We start from the raw sequence: 14,054 nt of genomic DNA on the forward strand, positions 1-14,054 counted from the left end.
AGAGAGACCAGAGAGAGGAAGCGAGAGGAGAGAGATGAGATGAAGAGAGAGAGAGAGATGAGAGAGAGAGATGAGAGAGAAACATCCTAGGGGGGAGAGGAGCGAGAGAGACAGAGAGAGAGAGAAGAGGGGAGAGAGAAGGGGAAGAGAGAAAAGAAAGAGAGGGACAGGGAGAGGAAGAGAGAAGAAAGAGAGAGAGAGAGAGAGAGAGAGAGAGAGAGAGAGATTACGGTCAGTATGAATTTTTACTTAGGAAAATCAAAAGTAAATTAGCAAAGGCTCTTCCTTTATATAGATCAGGGCTGTCCAAAATGCGGCTGCAGTGCGATTTATGCGGCTGCTTACAAGCATAGAAATTTACATAAATTCTTAATAAACGAAGCCAAGCTACCGCAGAGCTCTCACTATGATGGCAAATCAAAACATATTGTCTATTGTTTCAATAAAAACCTAAGGTTAGACAGCCCTGAATATAATAGCTAACGTATGTTTATAAAAGTTGGCTAGTATTATGTCATAAGAGAACATATACCAGATGTTATTATGTGTAGTACTATTATATTATTTAGGGTTTTATGCATTGCAAGGCATTCTAGATCCATTATGTTGCTCAAATTTTGCAATAACCTTTTGAAGTAGGTGCTATTATTACCTTCATTTTGGAGATGAGGAACCTGAGACTGAGAGACAGCTAAGTGATGCAGTGGATAGAGCACCAGGCCTGAAGTCAGGAAGACCTGATTTCACATCTGGCCTCAGACACTTATTATTGTGGCAAGTCACTTAATCCTGTTTGCCTCAGTTTCCTCAACTGTAAAATGAGCTAGTGAAGAAAATGGCAAACCACTCCAGTATCTTCACCAGGAAAACTCCATTATGGGGTCATGAAGAGTTAGACAAGACTAAAGTGAATGAACGAGTGTCTAAGGCAGGATTCTAACACAGGTCTTCCTAACTCCAAGCCTAATGCTCCACCCTCTGTGTCACACAGAAAGACAAACATGTTGAGAAATATATTGTAAGCAGTCAAAGCTGATAGAGTACCATGCCACCGAAAAAGTTATTCTAGAACAAAGCATTACTATGAGCTCACTTGATTTATCTGTGAGGATGACAACTCCCTGCTTACTAACACTGTATACATTGTGGATGATAAACTTTGAGTTGACAAGCTTGGTATCCAAAACTTCCTCCAGAGAGTCCAGTTCAAGGATTTTCTGTAAACTGTTAAAAATAATAAGTTATAATAGCTTAGTTTTTTTTTTAAAAAAACATGAAAAATATCTCAAAATCTGACATGATGAGAAATCATTCTCTATGATACATTCCCTGTATATTTATTACCTCCACAGTTTCATGGAGAAAGGAGGGCAGGGACAGATAGGGTAGAGACTGATTAAAAGATATTCTTTAGTTACTAACACACTCATGCTTCACTATTATGGTAATATAAATATCTGAATGCCAAGACATCACTTTACAAGCAAAGATATGAAAACTACAAATGAGCCAGTTTAGTTAGTGATTACAAAACTGCCATAAGTACATTTTTTGGTGGAAGAGGAAAATGCTCCTCTACTCATAATATTAACTTTCATTAACTACAGTATTTCATATAAGGAGACCAGATTTTCTATTCCCTGCCTCATTAAGCTAAACACTTAACTGTTATTGGCAAATGTACAGGATTCTTTGAGCTTAGAAAAGCTCCCTGATCTTAACTATCATGCAAAAAAAATAGTATATGAATGGAAAATGGAAAACTCCCAAGCTTCAGTGAAATCTTTTCTCTATGCATCATAGCAGCAAAATAGAGCAAACAAAAGTTGAAACTAAAGCTTAATAGTAAACACGTCTAATTAGTATAAACAATATGGATTTAATTTTCCAACTGCAGAAAATAAACCACGGGCAAATCTGTGTAGCAATTAGAGCAGAGGGATGTTCCTGAACATTTTAATCAATAGCCACATTTAGAGAGAGCCAAATAGACTTACTGTGATAATGTCATAGACTTCCAGATCTCCTCCACATTGGCCTCTGTCAGCTGTCTCCGGTAGACAAGGCGGCAGGCAGGCACTTCTCCGATTGCAATACTGTGACGCTTGTACCATGATTCAGAATTCTACTCACCCCGACACAATCACCCCCCAAAAGAAAAAAATTAACATACACATTTCAATATAAAAATGAGAGTTCTTTTCCTGCAAATTATGTTTTGTTATTAGGTTCGAGTCTAAAATTGATTTTAAAGGAATAAGTAAACACTAACTACCCTGACAATTCAGATGTAGGGGTAGGGGGTGGTGGTGATGCTTATAGTAACATATAGGTTGTCTAGGTATTTGGGTCATGACAGTGCATACGGATCCGACAGCTCCCATGAACTCCATCAGTGAGCACTAAATAGTGAGAATGCTGACTGTACATGGCATTCTTTTCTCTGACTTAGACAATGGTTCAGAATCATTTAGAATAAAGAAACAGAAAACCTGTGCAAATTATTGAAATCGTAATATTTTAAAAAAAGAAATATATTTATCATTTTTTTCAGGAATTATACATGTGATGAGCTAAGATAGAAACAGGTTCCTGGCTTTAATTAAATGAGAGGTAGTCCCAGGCTTGACTGCCTTCCTAGGGTTGATGCAATAAGTTCTTTTCCAAAAGACAGAGGGAGCAAAAAGGTAGACTGTCCAAATTACCACAAAATCTAAAGTAGAAGAGTCAAAATTAAAATTACTTAAATACTTGTGACTGGCAAATAGAAAAAAGAATTTCATTATTATGGTATCTGTCTTAAGACATAGGCTATCAACTCTTGTTCTGACCTGATACCAATTCTACTCATGACACCTTAACTAAGTCTCCCTCCTTTTCATCAATGTGGGCACATTCATGAAGTTTTGCTTTTTCTCTTAAGTTGTCAGAAACTCTGCTTTCATGTTCATAGACAGAATGAACTGTTGGAGAGTGGAGATAGTGTGGATGAGAAATTTATAATGTATGTGCTAGAAAATCGACTCATCAATCCATTTGTTTGTTGTTCAGTTGTATCAGTTGTTGACTCTTCGTGACCCCATTTGGGGTTTTCTTAGCAGATACCGGAGTGGTTTGCCATTTCCTTCCCCAGCTCATTTTGCAAATGAGGAAACTGAGGCAAACAGGGTTAAGTGACTTGCCCAGGGTCACACAGCTACTAAGTGTCTGAGGTCAGATTTAAACTCAGGAAGTGCTGGGACAGGATTTGAACTCAAGTATTCCTGACTCTAGGGCCAATGTCCTATCTACCTACTAGACCTCCTATCAGTATCAATCAGAAATCACTCCAGGCAACAGCCTCCTTCACATTCCTCATAAGCCTTAGCCCATTCTAAGCTGTAACAAGCACGACATTGATGTCAATTATAATTACATCCTTTCAGAGCTAAAGGAACCAGTAGTCTCTAGTCTGAATTTGTTCTTACAAACAGTGAGGCACTGGTACTAGGATGAAAAGGATGAGAACCTTGGGGAGATGTGATCACTGTATCTTCAAAATATGTGATCCACAATATGTGATCCACTTAAAATAAACCCTTAATCGAGGGAGAGACTACCTTTAGGAAGTCCCTCAGAACACTGGGTAGACACCCTGTATAAGATTTAGAGTTGGACATGGACGGGTTGTAATTTGTTCACAAGCATGAGATGACAGATGCAGTGAGATTTCTAAATAGCATAACTTGTGTGAGTGATGAAACATGTACACAGATACAGTCCAAATTAGAATTGGATAAATATTTATGAATAGTACAAAATGCTACGAGATCAAAGAAGGAAGTAATCATTTCCAGCTGGAAGAAGAGAAAAGGCTTCATGGTTGCATTTGAGCTGGGCCTTGAAGGACGGGTAGAAAAATCCCACGTGGAGATTAGAGTGAGGGAATAGTTTGGGCCATGCGGATAGTTTCAGCAAAGGGACAGAGGCATAGGAATGCCAGGCTGGTTTAAAGGAACAGCATCCCAAATATGACTTGGGCTTTCAAAGTCCTCTACAACCTAGACCTGACCTAACTTTCAACTTTCTCTATCTCACCCTTTTCCAATACAAACCCTCCACTCTATCAACATCATAATCCCCAAGCCAAATTTGCGTGTATCCTTCCTTCTTGAACCCTTTGCTGATCAAAATGTTTCCTCCTCTTCAAAAAACTCAGCTCAAATCTTCTATCTCTTTCATGCAATCCCACCCACCCCATATACTTCCACTAAAAAGGATCTCTTTCTTTCTCCCCTGAAATCCTATACTATCCATTACCTGTATCATTCAATACTTTAAAAATAATTAAAATGAAACTAAATTTTTATGTGCATATACTTTATTTTCCCAAATAGATTAGATTATAAGCTCATTGAAAGCAGGGGATGTATCTCCTCAGCACAATGCTATACTCAATAAATAATTGGTCAAAGAATGAATGAATTGCAAGTCACAGGCAGAAACAGAGCTGAAAAGGAAGATAAGCGATAGAACCGAGCTAATAAATGTGATTTTTTTCTCAAACCATACAAGCTAGCCAACCTACAACAATGTTTAATGTGCTAATGTTTCTCCATGATCTTCCTAAGTATTTTAATGCCTATTATCTAGATTCAAAAGAAAGTTAATTTATTTAATAAAAATTTTTAAAAATCTTTAAAAACATACCTATGTTATAATATAAGCCTGATTAAAAAACAGGCTAGCATGTGAGATATACAGATATAGATAGATACATATAGATATAGAAATAGAGAGATAGATAGATTCATCCTCAAGTCCCCTGGTGGTATAGTGGACAGAGCATTGGACTTAAGAGTCAAGAAAACCTGAATCAGAATCCTACCTTAGACATTTACTAGCATTATGAACCTAGGCAACTCACTTAAGCCTTTTCAGCCTCAATTTTCTCATAGGTATAACAGCATCTGCCTCCCAGGGTTATTGTGAGAATCACATGAGATAGTATACATAAAGGACTTTGTACCACAATATAAATGTTAGCTATTATTATTATTTTTAAACTCACTACGCTCCATTTTCAGTTCTAAATTATTTCTGTCTCAATAGCCTCCCACTGAAGAAATTTAGCAATAGAGAGAAGAGAATGTGGAGAACGGGTATTTCACACTGGCTAAGAGCCAGTAATTTCTACAAATGGCAAAACCCACCGCTGCTCATTGGATTTTTCCACTCCACAGATTCCCTCTCTTAATCTGTTCTCTCTCCACTGGTAACCGAGAAGCTAAAGATAGTGATGAGAAAAAGGAGAAAAGGAAAAGGAATAAAGGATGCTATAGATCTGAAAATATAAAGCAATAACTAATAAGACTCATTGGAGGATAAATTGAGAGCTCTATCCTATATCAAAAAGGAAAAAAAAGCCACAAAATTTCCACCACATTTTCTGCCAATATTAGAACATGCATTAGAGCGCTCCTCATAGCAGGCCCTTTTACTGTTGGCAGGGACTTAGTTCCAGAATGTATTTAAATGAATGATACGGCATCAGTAGAGTGATGAGTGGGAGATATGAGATAAGGTCAGGTGATTCAATACTATTTCCTACCTGCTATCATTCCCCAATTTTCTGTAATTGTATTTACCATAACAATAGGCCTCACAGGTATATTTTCTTGGGTAGTGCCTGGTGGTTGATCAGTCCAGTCTGGGAATTTGATAACGCTTGCTTGGTAGGGTGATCTCTTTGGGTATGGTTTCAGGGGTGAAGAAGGAGGAAACCTAAAATGAGAGAGAAAATTATCTCACCTTTTTGGTTATTAGGAGAAAGACATTTTCACAAAGACTGTTCCTCAAGAGAATTTTCAAAGAAATTCCATACTTCAATTGATAAATTATATTTCTCAGCCAATTAATGATATGCATATGTCCAGGCAGGCTATCAATTAACATCATTGAAAAGAAGGTCCCTGCATCATACATAGAGAGAACATATACCTTACTAGAGGGAAAACAAAATACAAAATACTGACCTCTTCCAAGAAAACACTTTCTTACCCAATCTGAATTTCAAATTTTAAAATATTTACAGTAGGATGGCAAGCAGCCATGATGTAGTGGATAGAGTTGGCCTTGAAGCCCTGAAGGACCCAGATATAAAACCCACATCTGATATATACTGGCTGTGTCACCCTGGGCAAGTCAGTTAATCATTTAGCACTCAAAGCAAATGTCTAAGGCTATAAGTTACGGAGAAGGAGTGAACTTGGATTGATAGAGGGAGTTTATCCCAAGAGTTCTCTACCTACGAAATCTGGTTCTTATCTCTTTCCCTAACAGAACATGGAAAAAGAAAGCATATCTCTAACCCACCTCGAAATTCTTATTAGCTCATAACTTCTAAGGTAATCTAAAATTGGAAACAGTTGTTGAATACAGAAAGACAACCTAGAGCAACAATGGTGAACCATCAAGTATTTTTATAGAACCTGACTCTTTGATTTGGAAGCAGCCTCAGAAGATGTCTCGTCCAGCTAGGACCTGACTAAGTATTCTATCTATATCATCCCCAACAAGTGGCCATTCATCCTTCTCTCTGATGATACAGATAACACAAAAATACATACATTTAGTTTGAAAGTTGTCTTTGCACTTGCCTTTTAATAGAGATGTGTCTGATATGCTTGGAATTTACAACAGTTCATAATAGGAAAACTACATTGTAAATATTCATGTGGGTTTTTTCAAATTTATTTTATTTCACTTAGCATTGACTTTCTCTCCCTCACATTTCACCCACTGAAAAAGCTGTTCCCCAATTGACGGGTACCTCCATCTATTTGCTAGCTGTTGTTCTATTTATCTATCTGTTTGTACATATGATTCTTCTATTTCCTCTTTCTTTAATCTGAAAGATTCATTTTGAAGGAGGTAGAAAACTACTAGTTCCATTCTCCATTTCCCCCACCTCCATCACCCCCTGCCTTGATCACCTTGATCATTCTCTATTCCACTCGACGCTTGGAATGGGCAACATTACTTCTCGGAAAGAAGACATTGTGATATAATATAAAAAGGAGAGACCTGGGAGGACAAGGAAGTAAGAGGTAGGTACTAAAAAAAATGCATCTCAAAGAGTTCCAATAGATTTGGAAAAGGATGAGATATATAAAGGGGAGTGAATGGTGAAATGCATTCTTTACCTGTCTACAAGAGAAGACCTAGTATATGTAGATCATTTGAGAAATCAGTCTTGAACTGTTAGGAAATGACTGAAAATTTTCCTGACATCTCTCAAGTGAAAAATTTAAGATGAAAGATTAACAAATGAAATTTTGGACAAGCAAGTTTCTAAGACAAGTGTTAGAGATAGCATCTAACAACATAAATTAAACTTCTGTTGGCACTGTCAAAGTTATCCTACTTTGGGATCTATTGCATGATAGTCTCATCACATCAGACTAAAAACCAGCACAGAGAAATTTATTAACACTTCACTATGGCACTGCCAGGCAAAGTATAGTTAGTCAAACACTCAAAGGCCTGCCTTGAAATGATGATGTCAGAGGATCATATTTCCACAAGGTGCAGCAAAAACAATGAAACATGACAGTTCTTAAGGCAGGCCAGGAAGAACTTCAAAAATTCCTAAACCGATTTATTTTAGCTCAGAAATGGGAGGAGATATGATTGGTTATGTGGAACATCAGAGGTATCCAAAGCAAGACTAATGACTGAATTATTCTTCTTGGTTGCAATACTAACGGTTACAATGATTTGTGAGTAATAGAAAAAGAAAATTTATATCTGAAGGGGGAAAAATCTGTAATTAAAGTGCAAAAGAAAACCCTCCTCTTGGCATCTTGCGACTGAGCTTGCAAAATTGAATCCCCATAAATGTTTAAGCCACCCACTTATTTAAATTATGGTCTACTTTTTCTGAATACACACTTCTTCTCTTCTAATTCTGAGACCTCTCAGCTATTACTGTTTCAAATGTGAGGTATTAACGGACAGGTTAGGGAGGGGGGGAAAGGTGAGATGCTTGGTGTTCTTTCCACCAGTCATCAGACTTCTCTGGTTCTTAGCAATCAGTCAAAAAATCTATGAAATGCTTATATTTAAATGTTTACTCAAATATTTGTAAAGGTGCTTATCTTAGATGTGTATAATGTTGTGATTACTTATTGAAACATTTGCATTTTAAATATAAAACAAAATATTTCTATATTAAATATTTATTGAAATGTTTACTGATCACCTTTATCCAAATGTGATTGTGCTCCCCTCTCCCTTTGAACTGCAGTATTTATTTATCCCACTCACATGATGATTTGTGTCTTACCTATTTGTTCTGTCTTGTCTATTCTATCTTATCTACCCCAAAATTATAGGTCCTTTGAGAACAGAGACCAAGACTTAATCCTCATTATATACCCTATACTCAGTATCTCACACAATATTTGTTAATGAATGAGTATGAAAATGCTGAATATTTTAATAGTATATAAAACACCAAATATGACTGCTGTGAGAGGTACAAAGGATCATTTTTGTTGCTTTTAATCATATTTCAGTCATGTCTGACTCTTGATGACTCCTTTCGGGATTCTCTTGGCAAAGATACTGGAGAGGTTTGCCTTTTCCTTCTTCAACTCATTTTACAGATGAGGAAACTGAGGCAGATAGAGTTAAGTAACTTGCCCAGGGTCACACAGCCAGATTTGAACTCAGGAAGATGAATCTTCCTGACTCCAGGCCTCATACTATCCACTGCATCACCTAGCTGCCCTTCCTTCTGTCTAACAACCAGCAATTTTTGTTGCTAACAGGTATGAATGGTAAAGACAGGAATGTAGAATATAGAGATGTTTTTGTCTCCATATTTATTTATTTCCAGACTAACCAGGAAGTTGGGGGGCGGCGAGGAAGGAGAACAACACCTCGTTGCTCTTGCCTTACGCTGCTCCTTGGATATTTCATCTGAGGAAGTCCCTGAAATGGTTTGAAGACACAGATAAACAACCAGAGATCTCACAGAAGTTAAAGGACAGACTTCCTTCTTATACCAAGGGTGCCTGCTAGATGGCTTCTGTTCCCTGGTTGGCTGGATGCTGCTCTCATAAGTCTGGGGCTCTGGTCCTTCCTTGTAAGAAAGAGGCTTACTAGTCTAAAAATTCTGAAGACCAGAAGATGGTAGCAGAGAGCAACTCAGCAAACAACACAGATAAAAACCAAGAGAAAGAGAAGGAGGGAGGAAGGGAGGGAAGGAGGGAGGGAGGGAGGAAGGAAAGCTTAATATGGGCCAGATACTGTGCCAGGTGCTGGGGGGTACAAGTATGATCAAGAGAGTACCATCCTCAAAGAGCTTAGATTTTAACGGGGTGGGGGAGCATAATATATAGGGGAGTGAAAACCAAGTAAGAGTGCTTTAGACAGAGAAGTTAACAGGGACAGTGACAGGAGTCACGGGAGAATTCATTGACACATGCCTTTCAGGAATAGTAGTGATGATTTGCAGGGAAAACTCCATTCTCAGCAGACCTAGTATCCAACAGAGAACAACAGGGAATAGCACAATGATATATCACCAGGGAATACTGAGAGGCTCTGCAGTGAGGAGACTTAGCAAAGATTAGCCCTAGCCATATGTGCTCCAGAGTAATTATGATATTTGCTAATTGTTTCCTTAGTATGTACCCCTCCCTGGCCATAGGTGTGTACTTCTTCTGTTGGTATGGTAACCTGCGGGAAAGTACACCTCTGGATGGGGAGGGAAAGGAGCTTCTGGAATCTTTTTATATCACTTTTTTTTTTAATTTGCTAAGTTGTTTGATTAAAAGCTTTGCTAGTGGTCCTTTCTAGTTGCCTAAATAAAAGGTAGACACTGACAGAGGCTTGCAAATTATTTATCTGAATGGGTATGGACCCTCAGAGCACCTCAAACTTGGAAAGCTTTCTGAGGGACCAAAGAAAGGAGTAGGATGGGCCTGGGTGGTACACATACATATGGATATCTAATCAGGATATGCTGGCAAATGTTTAACTATCAGCTTTTGCCCCTCCCCCAACAACAACAACAACAAAAAACCTGCTTTCAAGCCTGATCTGCTCTATTAACATTTTTGTCCATCACTTTTTTTTAAAGCCTAGACAACAAACAAAACAGTAAATTAAGCCCTGATTTTTACCATTTGCCAACTTCCAAGGTTTGAATGCTCATGTTGCAAATTTAATGATCAGGAACTGGGTCTAACTCACCCCTGTATCTAATAATATATAATAATACACAGTGTTCTATTAATCAGTGCTAAACAAGCAGAATAGAGGATGTCTGGTACGGAATTTTGAAAAGAGATAACTGTGAACTGAAGTAGTCAGGGAAGATTTCAGGTAGAAGGTAAGACCTGAGCTGGATCTAGGTAGGATTAAGATTATAGAGACATTCCAGGATAGATTAAATATATACATATATATACATATATACCCATACATACATATATATATATACACATACATACATACACATGTACATACATACATACACATACACATATATGTTATATATAATATATATGTATAAAATATATATTACATATATGTATATGTGTGTATGTGTGTATAGTAAAGGCAAAGAAGCAGGAAAAGTAGAAGGATCAGTGTGGCTAAGGTTGGAAGAGGTTAGATTGTGAGTTACAGCTTTAAGCAGAGTAGAAGCCACTGAATGTTCTGCTCAAAGAAGTGATAACTTTAAAAGGAGTAATCATTTGGAAGTCTACTGAATGGATTAGAGGAAAGAGAGACTAAAAGTAGGGAAACCGGTTAAAAGATTACAATATTCCATGTGTGAAGTGAGAACTCAATTAGAATGTTAACTGATTGAATTAGAAATGGAAATAAACTATATCCAAATCTCCCCAGTTCTCATTCAAGGCCCCAGGCTATTCAGTCATTCTTCCCTCCTGGTCCCATTTGTGTAAACTTCTGCAGGTATAAAATGTACAAGGAAGATTATTACCTTGGTAAATTAAAGGAGGCTCCTCCTCTGTCTCCATACTACCCCAACCCTTCTTCTGGTTTCAGGGGCTTTTATAAAATGTTGTGGGTTTTTTGTTTGTTTGTTTGTTTGTTTGTTTTTAACAGGGATAGAAGTTCTTCTGTACACGCATAATCAGGATGCTACTCATGTCTTCCATGTTCAAAATTCACTGCTTATAGCATGACCTTTCATGTTCCCAACGTGCCCACCAGCGAGTGCGCTTAGCAGTCTGCTCCACGCTGAAAAGACACCCTCTGTCCCAGGAATAAAAAGATACAGCCATGGATGCAAGGGGTTCTAACCACTCAAGAGAAACAGCTGATAATGAAATCTGACAATTTTGTGAGTGATTAACTAGAGAAGAGCTCCCTCTAGTGGGTTGTTTTTAGTTTTACATCTTACATTAGAAACTGCCCTGGATCTAATTAGAATCACAGAATTTTAGAACTGGAAGTGACTTCATAGAACTAATTTGATCCCCTCATTTTGAAGACAAGTGAATAAGACCAAGAAGGGTCAAAGGCCATATCTAAAGTCACAGAGGTAGCTATCAGTACAGCTGAGACTAGAACCTAGCTCTCCTAATTCTGGGCTCAGGGCACTTCATTATTACCAACCATCATCATCATAAGAGGTAGCATTTGTATAGCACTTTAAGGTTTCCAAGGTACTCTGCATGTTTCCTCATCTGGTCCTCACAACAGCACTGTTCAACAAATGCTATTCTTATAATACCTCTTTTACAGGCGAGGAAACTAATGCCTTACCCAGGGTGACACAACTAGTAAGTGGCTGAGGCAAAACTTGAACTCAGGTCTTCACCACTCCAGCTCTAGCAGGCCACCAAGCTGTCCATTACACATCTATTCATTATTCCAATCCAATCTAACAGGCATTTGTAAAGCCCCTATTATGTATAAGACACCATGCTAAGCACTGGAGAATACCAGTGAGAATACAACTCAAAAACAATCTCTGTGCTCCAGTAGCTTTTCAAGTCAACTGGTGGGGTGGAGGTGGGTGGGCAAGATGCACAGAGATAAGTATAAAGGTAGTAATTTTAGGAGAGAAGGAATACTAACTAGCAGTAGAAATAGGAAAGGCTGAACCTTGAAGAAAGCTAAGGATCTCAAAGTGCTGAGATGAACAGGCAATGCATTCTAGGCCTGGGGACAGAGAGACTGAGCCAAATCACTGAATCACTTAAGCAGGAGATGGAATGCCACATTCAGGAACAACCAAGAGGTCTGTTTGGCCGGAGTGGACAAACAAACATTTAAATATTGACTTTGTGCAATGCACCGAATCAAATTATATACATCTGTGGCAAGGCAGAAGGGAGATTCAAACAGAAAAATTGACAGCAGCCTCAGCATTCTTAGGGACCGCCATAATACAATCAATCAATGAGAATTCATTCACCCATTTTATTCAATAACCATTTATTAAGCATCATACTATGCAATGCACTAGACACTGCAGGAAGAAACAAAGATAGCATTCACCAGCTTCCAAGTTATTTCTGCAGGGAAAATATCCTTTAAAGCTTCACAAATATTGTGCCCAAATAATGGAAGCCTGACCTGCAATCTTTTCATGGTGTATAAATATTAACAGAGGAAATGTGGTGACGTGAATAGAGTTCATCTCAAAGCCAGAAAGACTTGGTCCAAGTCCCACTTCTGACACACAAAGGCTGTATGACCCTGGGCAAGTCACATATCTTTTTAGTATTCTAGGAAATGCTCTAAAACTTTAGGTTGCAAAAACAGTCATGCCTTGCACTAGCAAAGAGTTTCAAATACTCAGAATGTCCTTTGGTTTTCAGTGAGAGGAGTTATTAATAGCTCCTGAGCCATTTCCCACCGCCTACCCTTGCAATATTCTGTCTCTCTGTCTCTCTGTCTCTGTGTGTCTGTCTGTCTCTCTCTCTCATACATACATGCACACACACACACACACACACACACACACACACACAAACATAGCTTCCTATTCAGAAATTGAAGGGATACCCATCAACTGGGAAATGGCCGACTAAGTTGTGGTATGTGATCGTAATTGAATGCTACTGTGCTATAAGAAAGGATGAGCAGGTTGATTTTTGAAATCATGGAAAGACTTGAATGAAATAATGAAGAGTGAAACAAGCAGAACCAAGAGAGGAGTAAATGTAAATGACCAAGCTATTCTATTCAAATCAACTACAAAGGACCTATAAAGGAAGATGCTATCTATCTACCTCCAGAAAAAGAACTGATATATGGAACTATATATTGCAGAGTTACATATAAATATATACACAAATATACACATATACGTGTGTGTGTATATGTATATACGTGTACTACATATATGTATATATGTATATATATATATATATGAATAATGCATCAAATGTTGGCTTTCTCTAGTATGGGATTGGGAGGGAGAGAGGAAAACAGCTTTGAACTCAAATGAAAACAAAAAAAAAAAAGAATTTCTATTCTATTCTATCCAATCCCCTTCCTTTAAAATTACAGACATGCAGAGCTTGAGGAAGCCTTTGAAATCACATCCAACCCCTTCACTTTACAGATGATAGTTCTTAGTCCCTACTCTTACATATACTGATTGTGTGCTGCTGGGCAACTCTCTAAGACTGTAAGTTAAGATCTCTGATAAACAAATGATAGCCAAGAAATAAATATAGGCAACTAACAGACATACACAAGACCAAAAGTCATTCACTGATAAATAAGTGGCCAAGAGATATGAACAGTTTTTAGAGGAGTTGCCAACTATTAACGTCCATGTGAAATGTTTTAAATCCCCAATAAAAGAACTAAAAATCAAAATAGTTCTGAGGTTTTAATTCACACCCAATAAAGCAGCAAAGATAGGAATAGTCAATGTTGGCAGGATCATGGAAAGACAACCAGTAGTGCATTAGGTATTCGAATCAATTGTTAGTGGGGTTGTGAAATGATATTATTCTGAAAGCAATTTGGAATTATGAGAAGTGACGAAAATGACCACATCATTTGACCCAGAG

General features: G+C 37.9%; 1 protein-coding gene across 1 annotated transcript in view; it reads right to left on the reverse strand.

The window, feature by feature from the left end:
* Nucleotides 1-14,054, reverse strand: part of DEPDC1B (DEP domain containing 1B) — a 99,697-nt gene that overhangs the window by 30,350 nt on the left and 55,293 nt on the right. Inside the window, 3 exon segments of the mRNA XM_036746881.1 lie at nucleotides 1,083-1,224; nucleotides 1,998-2,125; nucleotides 5,628-5,763. Coding sequence (XP_036602776.1) covers nucleotides 1,083-1,224; nucleotides 1,998-2,125; nucleotides 5,628-5,763 — 406 coding nt within the window.

The sequence above is a fragment of the Trichosurus vulpecula genome, chromosome 1 (assembly GCF_011100635.1).
Source record: "Trichosurus vulpecula isolate mTriVul1 chromosome 1, mTriVul1.pri, whole genome shotgun sequence".
Lineage (NCBI taxonomy): Eukaryota > Metazoa > Chordata > Mammalia > Diprotodontia > Phalangeridae > Trichosurus > Trichosurus vulpecula.